The sequence below is a fragment of the Chelonia mydas genome, chromosome 15 (assembly GCF_015237465.2).
Source record: "Chelonia mydas isolate rCheMyd1 chromosome 15, rCheMyd1.pri.v2, whole genome shotgun sequence".
Lineage (NCBI taxonomy): Eukaryota > Metazoa > Chordata > Testudines > Cheloniidae > Chelonia > Chelonia mydas.
Genome location: NC_057856.1, coordinates 12,814,517 through 12,830,260, shown reverse-complemented (window position 1 = coordinate 12,830,260; position 15,744 = coordinate 12,814,517). Strand labels below are relative to the sequence as shown.

General features: G+C 42.4%; 1 protein-coding gene across 12 annotated transcripts in view; it reads left to right on the top strand.

Annotated features, from left to right (window-relative positions):
• MED15 (mediator complex subunit 15) overlaps positions 1 to 15,744 on the top strand; it is a 41,922-nt gene that overhangs the window by 24,297 nt on the left and 1,881 nt on the right. For 5 of the 12 annotated variants that reach the window (XM_037878393.2, XM_043529416.1, XM_043529417.1 and 2 more), the window contains 8 exons: positions 1,006 to 1,125; positions 9,954 to 10,096; positions 11,124 to 11,251; positions 11,659 to 11,793; positions 12,174 to 12,237; positions 13,112 to 13,178; positions 13,937 to 14,097; positions 14,299 to 14,465. In XM_037878393.2, the coding sequence (XP_037734321.1) occupies positions 1,006 to 1,125; positions 9,954 to 10,096; positions 11,124 to 11,251; positions 11,659 to 11,793; positions 12,174 to 12,237; positions 13,112 to 13,178; positions 13,937 to 14,097; positions 14,299 to 14,465 (985 nt within the window). Of the gene's footprint in view, positions 1 to 1,005; positions 1,126 to 9,953; positions 10,097 to 11,123; positions 11,252 to 11,658; positions 11,794 to 12,173; positions 12,238 to 13,111; positions 13,179 to 13,936; positions 14,098 to 14,298; positions 14,466 to 14,967; positions 15,360 to 15,744 lie in introns of those variants that run through there. The other 7 variants (XM_037878396.2, XM_043529419.1, XM_043529420.1 and 4 more) reach the window with 3 other exon arrangements.

Below are 15,744 nucleotides of genomic sequence, written 5' to 3'. Positions count from 1 at the left end.
TTTCTAGACCCAGCAGCCTGCAAGGAGATTTGAATGTTCTGGGACCAGGAGTAGCTCACCCCTAAGACTACTTCTAAAAATAAATCCATTCTACCACTGACCCCTGAAATCTGTCCTAAGCAGTGTTTATATTCCAGCTGATTCTTCCGAGTCCTTATAACTGAAACCAAGTAAAGAGATGAACATTCCTGAGGGAAGGCTACTTTATTGAAGTTAGTACTTTAGTACTTAATTGAAGTTAGTGGCCCTGAGGGCTATTTATTTAGCAGAAGGGATGGGTGTTCACCCAAAGGGAACTCAAACTTTAGTTTTGACCGTACGTTTCACCTATTCTGGGGATTGCAGGAGGAAGGACGGAGTATTTTATCTAAACCATAGAAGTCCTTTCTGTTGGAAGTCTCTTTTTTGGAGTCATACTGCCATAGGTTGGTTGGTTCTGAAGTCTTGTTCACTAAATCACAGGCTTCGTTGGAGGATTCTTATCAGCAGTTACTGTTGAAATGTCTGTCAATTCCATTAATGTGGAAAGATACAATGGTACAAATATTGCTGTGGGTTTCAAATCCTCAGATGAATCCATAGCATGGTAGAGGACATCAGAAACCAAAACTTGTGACAATATATGATTGAAGAAGCTTGTATAAAGCATTCTTGATAAGTCTTAGAGCCGTTAATTCCAATATTAAATTAGAAATTCAAGATGTCAGGCAAAATTTGGGAAACCCTTTCAACCAAATTATACTTCTATATAATTGGCCTTTTCCCATATACTTGAATTTAGATATCACCCCACACAATATTTAGAGTTCACTAGATGCCCTCTACAAATGGAGATATAGGGTATATGAAGCAGGGGGTTGGATCCATAAACTAGCATATTAGGCTTATCTGGAGAAAAGTTCACTTGAGTCTCATCCCGGAGGTTGCATGTGCTTCTCATCCTGCCAGTGCACTGCATTTCTTGTTTTGCGATTACTTTTGTCTGTTGTCCCTCTGTCCTCAAAGATGATCACCGCAACTATGGCCAGAGGTGGGATGCAAATAAGACCACGGTTCCCGCCTACCACCGCTGTATCTGCCACGCCTCCAAGCTCCATTCCTTTGGGCGGACAGCAAATGCCACAGGTATTTACTGAGTCGAAGTGCATTGTGTCAGGAATTGTACAAGGCATTCAGTACTTGGGTTATATTTAGTGCTCATCAAATTAAAAGAAGTTCACTTTTATCTTCATCAAAATACTACGTTCAGATAATTGCTCTTAGCCACTCGTAGTGTTGGGCTTTATTTTTTTAGCAGGACTGTCCAAAGTGTACCCTTCTCCTTTAAATGGAAGCTTTTTGAGAGCTTGAGGTATTGAATAAAGCTTTGAAAAAGTAACACAGTTCACATTATTTGAATGTTTAAAAATTCCATGTTTATATCTGGTTCAGGTCTCAAATGAATTGAATTTTCTGGTCTCTGCTTAATCTTTGCACATATCACAAAACCACTGCATGGCTAGTCTTTGCTCAGGAGAGGCCCCAGGACTCATATATGAAGTGTCATGGGCCAGGAGTGCAGGGCATTGGCTGAGTTGTGTTGGGAATCTTGCCTGACACCTCCCCATGCTATGCATTGCTCTAGCTAGTGTTAGTCCCTCTTTCATGAGCAATAAACTTGGCCAATTTCAGTTTCAGTTGATGATTAGGACATGGTGCAGGAGATATGGAGCTAATTGAAATGTCCCTGAATTGAAGAAAAAAATGTTACTACTTTAAGCTCCTAGTAAGGCTGCAAATTATGAACAATCTTTGAATAAAATAAAACAACACATGATTATGCACCCAAATTACAGTTCTGGATTTCTGCTGCATTTCCTACCCCTCTTTCACTCAGGAAATTGTCCATGTTCTGCCTGTCCTTTCAAAAATATGAAGCAGGAGTCAGCATAGCTGCACTTTGTCTGTGGACCTGCCTCAGTGAAAAGGCTGACAGGGCCCTATTCCACATTTGGAAATGTGTTGGATCAGAATATGCCACAGGTTCTGGGTCTATTACAGGAGTGAGTGGGTGAGGTTCTGTGGTCCCTTCTGATCTCTAAGTGTGAGTCTATTATACCTGCCATAACAGAACAGGCCCAGTACTAGCTTTTCTCGCATTTGTATTTCACTTGCACAGTATATGCCATCTCAGGAATGAACAGGGAAAACTAGAAGGAAGCAGAAAAGGAGTTTGGTGCCCCTCTACTTTTATTAGCATTGCCACAATAACAAAGTCCCTCCTCAGCTCTATGAATTGGTTATGAAATCCTCATGCACTATTGTTCTGTAGTGCTCAGCCCTGGGTGAATCTTTTGATTTAAAGCTATCTCATGCAGTGACAGTGAAGTGGAGATCAACTCTTCCTGCTGCTCATCCCAGTGCTTGATTGGCTTTGCATGTATAATGAGGGACTCCCTGGGCCTCATGAGCTGCATGTCTTATATGTTCACACTGTCACCTTCACAGCTCATACCTGCCCAGCAGCTCCAGTTTCCATATTGCTTTTTCCTGTTAATGGATGACAGAAGACTTCTGCCATCCTCCCAGTATTGTGTTTTGAGTTTCTTTTGCTAGCAGGCCTTGGAGCTGTGGGAGTATCTGAGATCATAAATCCTGAGTCCTTTGCATGGTGTGTTTATTGCTGCTGAAGTGTCGCACTTAGTAGCTACTCTTCGTGTTAAAGTAAGGTGTTGGCTAAGGTGGCGTGTGCGGCAGAAAGAGGCAGTGGCCAGAAATACACCACAGGCTCTGGCATATTTATTCAATGCCATTTTTTTCTGGTTGGAACTGGAAAATTCTTTTAATCCTTCTGATTGTTCTGTAGTTGGAATTACTTGAGTCAAAGAAGAATTTCCGTAGGCGATGCTACACTGCTAGCCCTGAGTCTCTCATCCATCCAGCCTGTCAGTCCAGCTGCCTGTTCTGTATATTGACCTCTTAGTGCTGTTGTACCAGTGGTTGTTGGGAAGCCTTCACTCTTGACATCAAATGAATTAGGTGCAGATTGTAAGAGTCAATTTCATGAAAATTATGTCCTGTAGTATTGGAAAACTGGGGAATCGTAGGCCAGTGAAAGAGGGAAATGTGCACATGTGGCACCAGTTGGAATGAAAGTAGCTCCTGGAAAATGTAGTGGGATGAATGGACCATCAGTTAGCAGGGGATGGGAAGAATGTTTTAAAAACTAAATTGACTTGGGCAGATGTTTGGGTAGCTCAAGACCCACAGTGTGAATTTTTAAGTAAACACCAGTCCCCCAAAATTCAGTTCAGATTGCAGAGAAATATATAGTTCTGCTTGTCCCGTGGATGCTGTGGTTTTGGTCTGTACCCTAGAGAAATGCTTGAATAATGTTGTTTGTTGGATGTGTCACCATTATCTTCAGACCTGTTTCTGCTGGGTAGAGCAGCAGTAGAAAATAGCTTATGGCTAGGGCTGTTGATTCATCACAGTTAACTCATGCGATTAACTCAAAAAAATTAATCACGATTTAAAAAATTAATTGCAATTAATCACACTGTTAAACAATAGAATACCAATTGAAATGTATTAAATATTTTGGGATGTTTTTCTACATTTTCAAATATATTGATTTCGATTACAACACAGAATACAAAGTGTACACTGCTTACTTTATATAATTTTGATTACAAATATTTGCACTGTGATAAACAATGATAAACAAAAAATAGTATTTTTCAGTTCACCTCATACAAGTACTGTAGTACAATCTCTTTATTGTGAAAGTGTAACTCACAAATGTAGATTTTTTTTGTTACATAACTTCGCTCAAAAACAAAACAATCTAAAACTTCAGAGCCTACAAGTCCACTAATGCTGATGCTTGTTTAAAATTAAAAAAAAAAGTGTTAATTAAATTTGTGACTGAACTCCTTGGGGGAGAATTGTATGTCTCCTGTTCTGTTTTACCTGCATTCTGCCATATAGTTCATGTTATAGCAGTCTTGGATGATGACCCAGCACTTGTTTGTTTTAAGAACATTCTCACAGCAGATTTGACAAAATGCGAAGACGGTACCAGTGTGAGATTTCTAAAGATAGCTACAGCACTCGACCCAAGGTTTAAGAATCTGAAGTGCCGTCCAAAATCTGAGAGGGACAAGGTATGGCACATGCTTTCAGAAGTCTTAAAAGAGCAACACTCAGATGCAGAAACTACAGAACCTGAACCACAAAAAAAGAAAATCAACCTTCTGCTGGTGGCATCTGACTCAAAAGATGAAAATGAACATGCGTCTGTCCATTCTGCTTTGGATCGTTACTGAGCAGAAACCATCATTGATGCATGTCCTCTGGAATGGTGGTTGAAGCATTAAGGGACATACGAATCTTTAGTGCATCTAGCACGTAAATATCTTGCGACGCCAGCTACAATAGTGCCATGAGAATGCCTGTTCTCACTTTCAGGTGATATCGTAAACAAGAAGCGGGCAGCATTATCTCCTGCAAATTGTAACCAAACTTGTTTGTCTGAGCAATTGGCTGAAATAAGACTGAGTGGACTTGTAGGTGCTAAAGTTTTACATTGTTTTATTTTTGAATGCAGTTAGTTGTTTGTACATAGTTCTACATATGTAAGTTGAACTTTCATGACAGAGATATTGCACTAAGTACTTGTATTAGGTGAATTTAAAAATGCTATTTTTGTTTTTTATAGTGCAAATATTTGTAATAAAAAATAAATATAAAGTGAGCACTGTACACTTTGTATTCTGTGTTGTAATTGAAATCAATATATTTGAAAATGTAGAAAACATCCCAAAATATTTAAATATGGTATTCTGTTATTGTTTAATAGCACGATTAATCATGATTAATTTTTTTAATCGCTTGACAGCCCTACTTATGGCTGTAGCTGGTTATTGGTAGTCTGCGTAAGTCTACCTACTTGATCTCAATTATTGAAAGATTAATTTGGTGATAGTGCTAAAGTTAAGAAACTTGGTGTCATATTTGATAACACCTTTTCGAAGAAAGGACCAAATATGGACTTGGTATAAAAATATTGGGTGTCCAGGCTGTGCTTTCGATTTATCCTACATGACAGAAGAGCAGCATGTGCCCCTGTCACCACAAGACTTGATTGTCTCTTTGCAGAGTAGCTTCTGGATCTTGCTAAGAATGCAGCTGCACTGTTAATTGCTGGTAGGGCTTAGGACTCAACAATTTCATGGCTATTGAACTTGCCACCAAATTCAGAACTGAGCTCCATTTTTTTTAAACTTTAGTCTAAAAAAAGTTGGTCTTCTAGCCCTTGTGTCTGAAGTGCTATGAAGCACGAACTGAATGTCAGTGGGGTCTCGCTAAGTCTAAAACAATAACCAAGAGGAGTGAGCTTCCCTATTTACCTCATTTGGGTTGACTCTGAAGCCTACTGATGGTAATTAAAATGTCAGATTAAATAGTTCTTTTCTATTTTAATAACGTTTAGCCGAGTGTTTCTGCTAAAATAAGAGCCAGTGTACTAATCCCAAATTGTCTGCTACATATTCTTTGGTGTCAAAATCTCCAGCTTCCCCTTCTGATCTGCTACAATCTCCAGTAGCCTTGACTGCTACAATGCCCTTATGAAATGTTGGTACAAAAATTTTGAGCACACTGGAAATCTAGGAATAAAGTAAAACTGAATGTAATATCAAATTAATAGAATGGATACAGATCCGACTGCAAATATGAAAACCTGTTTGTTAAGCTTATTGTTTCTGCAGAATTTTCAGTCTTGCCACCAAAGCAGCGGCCCTTGGTGACAAACTTAAATCCAGCTTGCTACAGGGTACACAGGGTTTTGTTCACTGGCTTAAGCATTAAAAAAATATAAGTATTGTTAGGTAACTGATTGCTAGAGTTTTCCTTTAGGCCAAAAGTATTTTTACTACTTGGTGAGATTCCCTTAAAGAACATGGCAGGATTACGTGCAACAGTGGGTAGCTTGGATTTGCTGGAGTCTTGCTGGGTGCAAACTGTCAAAACCTAAAGTCCAATTGAGCTGGACTTCACAGAGCTAGTCTGAGCCAGTTGTAAAGATCATATCCTGGAAACTGAGGTTTTGTTTATTGTGTAATCTAATCCTACTCCCTGGGAATAGTGCATCGTAGGAGTCAGAAGAGTACAAATGTATAAGATGGCCTCTGGTAGGGGAAGATTCGTGAAGCAACAAAGCAGCCTTGGGAAAGGAAGTTGAGATAACTAAAACTTTGCTGGGCATGGACTGAAGAGGTCGGTGCTCAGCACAAGCCTGACCTGCATCTCCTAGTACTCTACTCTCAGCAGAGGGATTGCTGCCAAAAAGGAGGCAGGAGCTTGTAATACAGGAGATCAGACTAGAAGACGGTCTTGGAATATATGAAACTGTCATAACCACACTGAGTGTCAAGCACCTGACTGCAGCTTCCCCACTTGACTCCTGCAGGGGGTGCAGGCTGGTTTTAAAAGAGGGAACATGCTCTGTGGATGCTCATACCCAGTGGTGAGCTGGAGCCGGTTTGCACCGGTTCACACGAACCGGTTGTTCAATTTTGAAGCCGGTTTAGGACCGGTTGTTAAAGGGGTGGGCAAACTGCGGCTCGCGTCCTGCCTGAGCTCTCGGCTGCGGAGGCTCCCCTGTGAATTTTTACTCACCCGGTGGCACTCTGAGCCTTCGGCGGCGGGTCCTTCACTCGCTTTGGGCCTTCGGCGGCACTTCGGTGGCAGGTCCTTCAGTGCCGCCGAAGACCCGGAGCGACTGAAGGACGTGCCACTGAAGTGCCGCCGAAGACCCAGAGCGACTGAAGGAACCGGTTCTTCAGCTTCTGGCAACTCATCACTGCTCATACCTTGTGGGAATGGGTAGTGCTATGAAAGGAAACAGGATATAAGCATTAATTTAGTTTGCCATTGTGTAGTAGGGGCACTGTACAGTGCGTATTCAATCTTTTAAAGAGAAGGATCCCATACATTGGAGATGAGGGTCTGGTCCTGAGCTAGGAGCACTGCAGATGCAGTCCTTTGCTCTTCAAAAGCTCACGCTATTTGATGTGCTCTGAAGGGATACTTGCCAAGAAGAGAGGACCTGTGCATTGGGGCAGACTAGGAGTTAAAGCAGGGGGAACTCTCTGAAACGTTTTTCTTCTTCCTCCACTTGAGCTCTTGGGGCACAAAAGTTCCATGGGAGGCAGAATTACGCCATTTAATTCCAAGCATCGTTCTTCAGCTGCTGGGAAGAGAGCGACTGACAAATATTCCCCTCCCATGAAAACCAGTGAGCACAGCTTATTATGGAGAAAAGCATCTGGAAAGAGAAGTCTTGAAACCATGTATTAAAGTCATGGGGGAGTGGGTGGGAAAGGAATGGTGTTACCGAAAGTAGAAATGAGACCATAACATGTTACATTGCCATGAACCTTAAGCTGTACCTTAGTGGATGATCAACTAGAGCAGGGATTCTCAAACTTTTGTACTGGTGACCCCTTTCACATAGCAAGCCTCTGAGTATTCTTCCCCCCCCCCCCCCCCCCATCAATTAAAAAAAACTTTTTAATATATTGAACACCATTATAAATGCTGGAAGCAAAGTGGGGTTTGGGGTGGAGGCTGACAGCTCACGACCCCCTGAGGGGTCCCGACCCCGTTTGAGAACCCCTGAACTAGAGTGTCTGTTGGTTCAGAGAGGCCCTGGATTTCCATCTAGCTAGATCATTTGGGTTCATTTCTTGCTTAGAATCTCAGTCCCTTCAGTTTTGCTCTTGTCTTTTCCCTGCTATTTTGCTGTGCCCTGTCTGCTGGCTGAGGGGGCACTCTACTAAAATCCGACTCACTGGAACACCACATGTAGGATTATAGTAACCTGCATGTTATGGCTCATTGTAAGCAGCATAAGAGGTAGAAGAGAATGTAGAGGACAGCCAGTTAGTAAAAGTTTAACTCTTCCTGTACCCTTAAGATGTGTTGTTCCGGGCCAAGGATACCTTGTGATTCTCTGGGTGCATAGGGTAGATCATGCCATGCTTCCTATGTTTGCTGCGTTCATTATGGCCTGTGACAGTAGTGGGCTGGCACTGAATTAGTGAGGGAAAGGAGCAAATCTACAGAGCACCTGAAGTGTTTGGAAAGCAGAATGATCTGGAGGATGGTGTGGATTGCACCCTCAGCAAGTTTGCAGATGACACTAAACTGGGAGGAGAGGTAGATACGCTGGAGGGTAGGGAGAGGATACAGAGGGACCTAGACAAATTAGAGGATTGGGCCAAAAGAAATCTGATGGGGTTCAACAAGGACAAGTGCAGAGTCCTGCACTTAGGACGGAAGAATCCCATGCACCGCTACAGACTAGGGACCGAATGGCTCGGCAGCAGTTCTGCAGAAAAGGACCTAGGGGTTACAGTGGACGAGAAGCTGGATATGAGTCAACAGTGTGCCCTTGTTGCCAAGAAGGCCAATGGCATTTTGGGATGTATAAGTAGAGGCATTGCCAGCAGCCCCACACTACAAGAAGGATGTGGAAAAATAGGAAAACATCCAGCGGAGGGCAACAAAAATGATTAGGGGACTGGATCACATGACTTATGAGGAGAGGCTGAGGGAACTGGGATTGTTTAGTCTGCAAAAGAGACGAGTGAGGGGGGATTTGATAGCTGCTTTCAACTACCTGAAAGGGGGTTCCAAAGAGGATGGACCTAGACTGTTCTCAGTGGTAGCTGATGACAGAACAAGGAGTAATGGTCTCAAGTTGCAGTGGGGGAGGTTTAGGTTGGATATTAGGAAAAACTTTTTCACTAGGAGGGTGGTGAAACACTGGAATGCGTGACCTAGGGAGGTGGTGGAATCTCCTTCCTTAGATATTTTTAAAGTCAGGCTTGACAAAGCCCTGGCTGGGATGATTTAGTTGGGGATTGGTCCTGCTTTGAGCAGGGGGTTGGACTAGATGACCTCCTGAGGTCCCTTCCAACCCTGATATTCTGTGATTCTATGAAAGGAATTTTTGTGCTCTTTGCTTTCCACATGGTAGAAATTAAGTTGGCTGATTATCAAGATCCCATTAGAAGACTCATGGTAAATTCATGGGATACTGTGATGTCATGATGTGCTGTCTTGTAGACTAGCTCAAATCACCTTTGTTTATCTGAGTTAACACCACAAAATTATAAGAATAAGTTGTTTTATTTCAATCCGCATCTCTTAATTTTATCTCTTTGATCGCAAGTTGAAGAATAAACTTTATTGTACATAGAATTTCTCCTCTCAAGGGTTGTAGATTTGAAGTCATTGTGGCTTCTTAGAAGACTCCCCAGCTTGAGCTTTCTGTCCTTCGGGTTTATGCAACCCCATCCCATCTCTAAAACCAAAATAACCTCCCCTTTCCTCACCCCATCCCAACCACTTGAAAACTTTTCTGGCTCCCCCAGGCTTTCCAATTTGAATATCAAGAGTCTTATATTTCACTCTCCGTATATTGTCCTTTCCTTCCCTCTCCTCCTAAAGAAAAGTGATTTGGATGCAGTAGCCAAAAAATAAGAAAAGGGTTTGAAGAATATAAATTGAAAGCAAAAATAAGGAAGGGTTCTTTCACCATGGTCATAAATTCTCAAGCCAGTCCTCCATGACCTTGTTTACTGTAGTTATAATAAAGGAAATGATAGTTCAGATGAAACACTTGCTATTGTAATCTAAGAAGGAGGAACTCAATAACTGACTCCAAAATAATGCTCATTTTTTGGAGTTTTACCTGTTAGTTAAATCTTGGTGTGAAACATTTCCCCTGAGTACCTCAAGAAAGAAGTGCGAGGTACTGGCAGTGCTCTCTTTATGTTTAGGAAACTAACACTTTCTGTTTCTTATAGAGTCCAGAGGCTGCTCTTCTCCATAGCCAAAGCCTTTTTAGATTGGTTCCCATTATCAGCTCTCTTCTTTGTTGAATGTATTCTTTCCCGTTTCAGGTCAGCCAGAGCAGCATTACCATGATGTCATCTCCCTCACCTGTCCAGCAAGCGCAGACACCCCAGTCAATGCCACCACCTCCTCAGCCACAGCCATCACCTCAACCAGGGCAGCCAACTTCTCAGCCAAACTCGAATGTCAGGTGAGCCAGAATGTGACCACCTGAGGTGAGTGGCAGCCGCAGATGCTCTCACCAGATAGTGATGAACATGAATGGAGGTTAAACGAAAGTTGTCATAGGTGCCTATCCTGGTGCACTTTCTAGTGGGGAGTCCAACCCTTGTGATGCCCTGAGGTTGACATTGCATGGATTGGGACTTTCAGTAGCACAGCTCTTGGGCTGTCATGTCATAGAACCTGGAGGAGTCATGCTCATGTTGCTATCCCCTCCCCATTCACCTTCTCTGAGGCTACTCTGTGTTTAGCCACATACAGATACTCCCCTAACTATTGTGGCTTAATGGAAGGTGAGTTAAAGGATTGAATGGGATGTCAGAAGCAGAAGGCCATGGCCCCTAAATCCAAGGCTTCTGCTTGGTCTCCAGAGAAAGGCCCCATCATGCTCCTGGGTTGATGGAGGAGTTATTCAGAGACCTCTGGAGTTAAAGACCTACTAACAAAATTCCGTCTTGCTAGAGTGAGTCTCTCCCACTAAGTCAAAATTCAGTGGTGTTAGCTTTGGAATCTTTACTGAATGCTGTAATCAGACCTTTCTGGCAGGGATTCTGAATCTTCACCTTGCAGGAGTGGTGTTGAAACTGACAAAAAGCTGGGTCAGTCTTAGATTGTAAGCTGTCTGGGGAAGAGACCTGTTCGTGCTGCAGCTAGCGGCACAGAGGGCCTGAGCAATACAGTGACATAAGGGTGGGATTTTCCAAACCGTTCAGCATTGGCCTAACCTTGCGTCCGTCAAAATCCATGAGATTTTTACCAGGAACTTCCCTGGGAGCAGAGCTAGGTCAATGCCGAGCACTTTTGTAAATCCCACTCCCGTGCAGCTGGGTGGAATACACACGCAAAGACAGTCGCCCTCAGTGGGGTTTGCAGAATGCTGCAGCAGCACTGAGTAAAACATACCTGCTCAGACTAACCATTTCTTCTGCTAGCTTCTTACAGGCCACTTTGTCTTCATAGTAAGTGTTGAGTTGACTTTCATTTCCATTCTTCAGCTCCGGCCCAGCCCCATCTCCCAGCAGCTTCCTCCCCAGTCCATCTCCTCAACCATCCCAGAGCCCAGCAGCTGCACGAACACCACAGAACTTTAGTGTCCCATCTCCAGGTCCTTTAAACACTCCAGGTAACTCATATGGTCATCAGTAAGAACTGTACTGCGGAGCATGATCCAGTGATGCATCTTAGTAACTAGAACATACAGAGAGAAATCTGAGGCTGCATAGTTATGCCGTTGGCTCTACGGAGCTCTACCAGTGAGTAGTATTTCAGTGGTGGACTTGCCATCTGCGCTACGTGTGCAGCAAGGAGAATATTTGAGTTTTGGAATTGTCTGATCTCGGGTTTTTTTGTCATTGAATTACATGAGGGTTTTCATAATTTTCTGGTAACCAGAAGGGGATGTAAAGGTCTGTTGACTCTGGGGTTTCATGCAACTGGAAATCGCTAGCAATAGTTCATAAGCCAATGTCCTGCTTTGCCTGACCCCTCCTGACATGTGATATATAATCTTCACCTTTTTGCCTGGTGCAGGAAATCCAAACTCTGTCATGAGTCCAGCGAGCTCCAGCCAGTCTGAAGAGCAGCAGTACCTGGAGAAACTCAAACAGCTGTCAAAGTACATCGAGCCACTTCGGAGGATGATCAATAAGATTGATAAAAATGAAGGTGTGGCCCGTCGTATTTTACTGTACGGTTCTCCCTGTCGGCCTGTGTACTGCTCTTTTAGGGGTTCTGGCGGACTAAGCCTATGTCTATTGTTTTCCTTGCTCATGGTTACAAAGACTTAACTCTGAAGCATGACAACATTTTCATCTCCAAATCCCTTTCTTTCAGGACCTCTCTTTTTCTTTACTATATCTAAACTTTCTTGGATACAGACTCTTCCTCATGAAAAGATGGAGAATCACAGGTCTTTACTACTTTCTCCTTAGATGGGTCATGTTTTCAGTTTTCCCAGCCTCCAGTTTTTGTGTTAATGACTGCAGAGCTGGAAGCTCTGCCTGCAGTGAGTGCATTTCTCACTAGTCCTTTTTATTTTATTTCAGATAGGAAGAAGGACCTGAGTAAGATGAAGAGCCTCTTGGATATCCTGACTGATCCTTCAAAACGGTAACGTCCTTTTCTGTTTAGCTTGTGCGAGCACCTCCCCAATGAACTCTCTTCCTCCCAAACCCACTGTCAGGAATATGAGAGAATACATAGGCTACCATGGAGTCCCAGATGAGTAGTGGTGTCCCAGACATTAGTCTATCATCCTGCGGCAACGTGTAGTATCTAGACAGTTCTTAACTCTAATCTGAATTTCCTTGTTTTTGCAGATCCTCAATGTTGTTGTATCACTAACTTTCTTTTATGTTGAGAAATCATGGTGGGCAAGAGGTTGAAATTTCAGAACCCTTTTTTTGCTGATTCATTCTGTGTTGCAACTTCTTTCTAGGAAGTTGTGCAAAATCCTGCCAAAAGATTTTACAATGTGATGTCCCCTAAGACGCAGTATGGGATCTTTTGTGCACACAGTTTCATAGAAAGCTATTCAGTAAACTGATAAGCCAGGTGTGTTTTCTTTGCTGTAATACAGTCTATTTGAGCTAATTGAAATGATTGGAGAAATCCATCTGGGTTAACTTCATTTTGCTGAAAACAGTCAGCTCTATTTCACTTAGACATTGTGGTATTCATTCTTTCTTTCTCTATTAAAGTCCCTCCTTAATGTGCCCTTCAGCAAAGCCATTCAAGGATCCAAGTAAGTTATTTAAAAATCTAAGCACTGTGTGATTGGACCTTTATTTGCCAGAATGTTAGGTTTGAACCATGTGATCTAACTTAGAATTTAAGTTCCCTGAGGCAGAGCTACAGTTCCTGTTTTGAACAGCATCCAAGCATATCAGCACTGAAATAATGTGGACGGGAGGCTCAGATATCACAAAGTCCTCATCTTGGACAGCAGAGCAAATTGGGCTAATTCTTTCCTCTTCCTTTTCAGATGCCCTCTGAAGACTCTACAGAAATGTGAAATTGCTCTGGAGAAGCTCAAGAATGACATGGCTGTGGTAAGCAATGGGGTTTACTTTTCATCTTATTGGAGAGTTAGGCTGGCAGTGAATTCCACAGAGGGCACCAATTTGGCAGAATTTTCCCATCTTTGTGTTCACAGTGCTGGACTGAGCAAGTAAACAGAAAACTGGTTAAATACTGGGCCATTCAGCAGGAATGTCCTCGTGTATACCTCTTAAAAATTATTCTGTTTACTGAACTTTCAAGTATTCATGCTTTGTACAAGCACCTAGGAATGGATCCTTGTTCTTGTCTTTAGCAGATGTCACCAAGACAGGATTTCTACATGAAAGATACTGACAGTGTCAGTTTTGTTTACTATGGGCTTGTCTACATGGGGACAGTCAGGAAAATTAATCCCAATTATTTAAAGGTGTGAATGCAAAATAGATTAGTTAAACTGCATTAAACCCCTGTACGGACACTCTCATTCAGAATTAAAGTGGTCTTAATGTCATTTAGCGTAATTCACTTTCAAAGTTTAATTATGAATGAGTGTATCCATATAGCTGTTTAACACAATTTAACCAATCCATTTCAAATTCACAGTTAGTTAATTTGAATTTACTTTACTGCGAGTATACGCGGGGATACTGAGGAAGTGTTTCTAGAGTAACACAAAACAGAGGTTAGAGGGATTCTTAAATGTATTGGAAATACTGTAGTGCAAGTTTGCATAATGAATCAAGGTGTCTCGTACGGACTATTTGTGACTGACAGCACATAAAATAAGATGTGCTTCTTTGTGCTTTAGCCCACGCCACCACCTCCACCAGTGCCCCCTACCAAACAGCAGTACTTGTGCCAGCCACTTTTGGATGCTGTCTTGGCAAACATTCGTTCACCAGTTTTCAACCATTCCCTCTACCGTACCTTTGTGCCAGCTATGACTGCGATACATGGCCCTCCAATCACGTATGTATTATTGGCCTTCTGTCTATCGTCTTAAGAAAAATTGTTTGGTTGAAACGTTGGAAGGATGGGCTGGCGTGATGGATATGTGCGTGCTTCCTTGTCATCTGTAAAGTACTTGAGAAATCAATTTTGTTTGAAAAACGTGGACTTGGCATAACGTGGTGCCCACTCTGAGTCCCTTTGTGGGTGTATTTTACGCAGGGCCCAGATGGCTTCCCCTCGAAAGCGTAAATATGAAGAGGATGAAAGGCAGACCATACCAAATGTATTACAAGGGGAAGTCGCAAGATTAAATCCTAAATTCCTGGTGAATCTGGATCCCTCCCATTGCAGTAATAATGGCACAGTCCACCTCATATGCAAGCTAGGTAAGCTAAGAAGAAATTAAGACTGTTTTCAAGAGGTGTTGATTTATTTTCTTGTGAATATGTACAGCTGTAAATCTTGCCAGCCTATAATTTCATCATGGTTTTTCTTTAGCTCGCCACGGTTGTGGCAATACTTGATCTGGGGTACATTATGCAACTAGATAATTTCCCCACTTTCTAAAAAAAGCTGTAAGTGGTTTAAATATCTTTATAAAGCTAAATTATTCTGTGGTGTTCTGCACAACCCCCCCCCCCCCCCCCCCCCCCAAATCCCCAGTATTATGGTGTTGCTACTAAAAGAAGGCAGTATTATAGGCTGGTCTCTGAGTAAAATGCTGCTTTTTTAAGCTGAAATATGAGCGGTTTTTGTTGCTCCATGTGTGTATTTAATTGGTTCCTAAATTGGGATCCAAAGCAAACTCTCCAGGTAATCTGAATTCCTGATAGTATGAAGTGGCCTATTTATAAACATAACTACATTTCTCTCTCCTTGTATTTCAAGAAACTTGCTGTCTGGGATGTGAGAAATAAATTGGACTTGTCGGTAATTGTTGCCACTGTGGAAGAATCCCAAGAGTGAAACAGTACAGTATTTAATTGTACTACTGGATCTTGTTAGATTTCCGCTCCACAGATGAAAAATTCTGCCTCTTGCACTGATGGGTGCAGCTTGCTGCTGATAATTCTTCACCCTTAGCTCAAGCTCTGCTGGTGTTAGAAAATGGTTTAATGCCTAGTGTAGTCAGGACAAAAGTTTTCAGCACCCTAAAACATGATATTGGGACATTGAGGAATGGGGCCTGTCTAATTGTATTGAAAATGTTTTCCCAGCTGCACCAGCAGTTGTCACAGCTGGTGGTGTGAGTGGGGAAGTGTGTGCAAGTCTTTGCCCTTCTCTCTCAACCAAGCAAGAATGGAGTATACCTTCATAGGAACTTGTTTTGCCCTTGGACAGAAAAAGGTAAAGTGGGTTCATTTTAGTGTGTACCAGACAAAACATGGGAAAGCTCTGGTCCTGGTTTACATGTGTAGTATGAACAGTACCTAGACATTTCATATTTAGGAAACCAAACTCAAATGAAGTACACCTCATGAATGACGGAGACTGGTGAGATGCGTGGGGTGTGTTGTGGAGCTGGGAGTTCCAGATTGAGCTTCCAGCAAGCAGAGGCCATTTTTAAAGTGAGCTTTTCAGAAATGAAGACTCAGAGCCATGGTTCCTTTTAAAGATTAGATCTAGTCCCTCCCTGTCCATTCCAGTATGTAATGTACAGACATA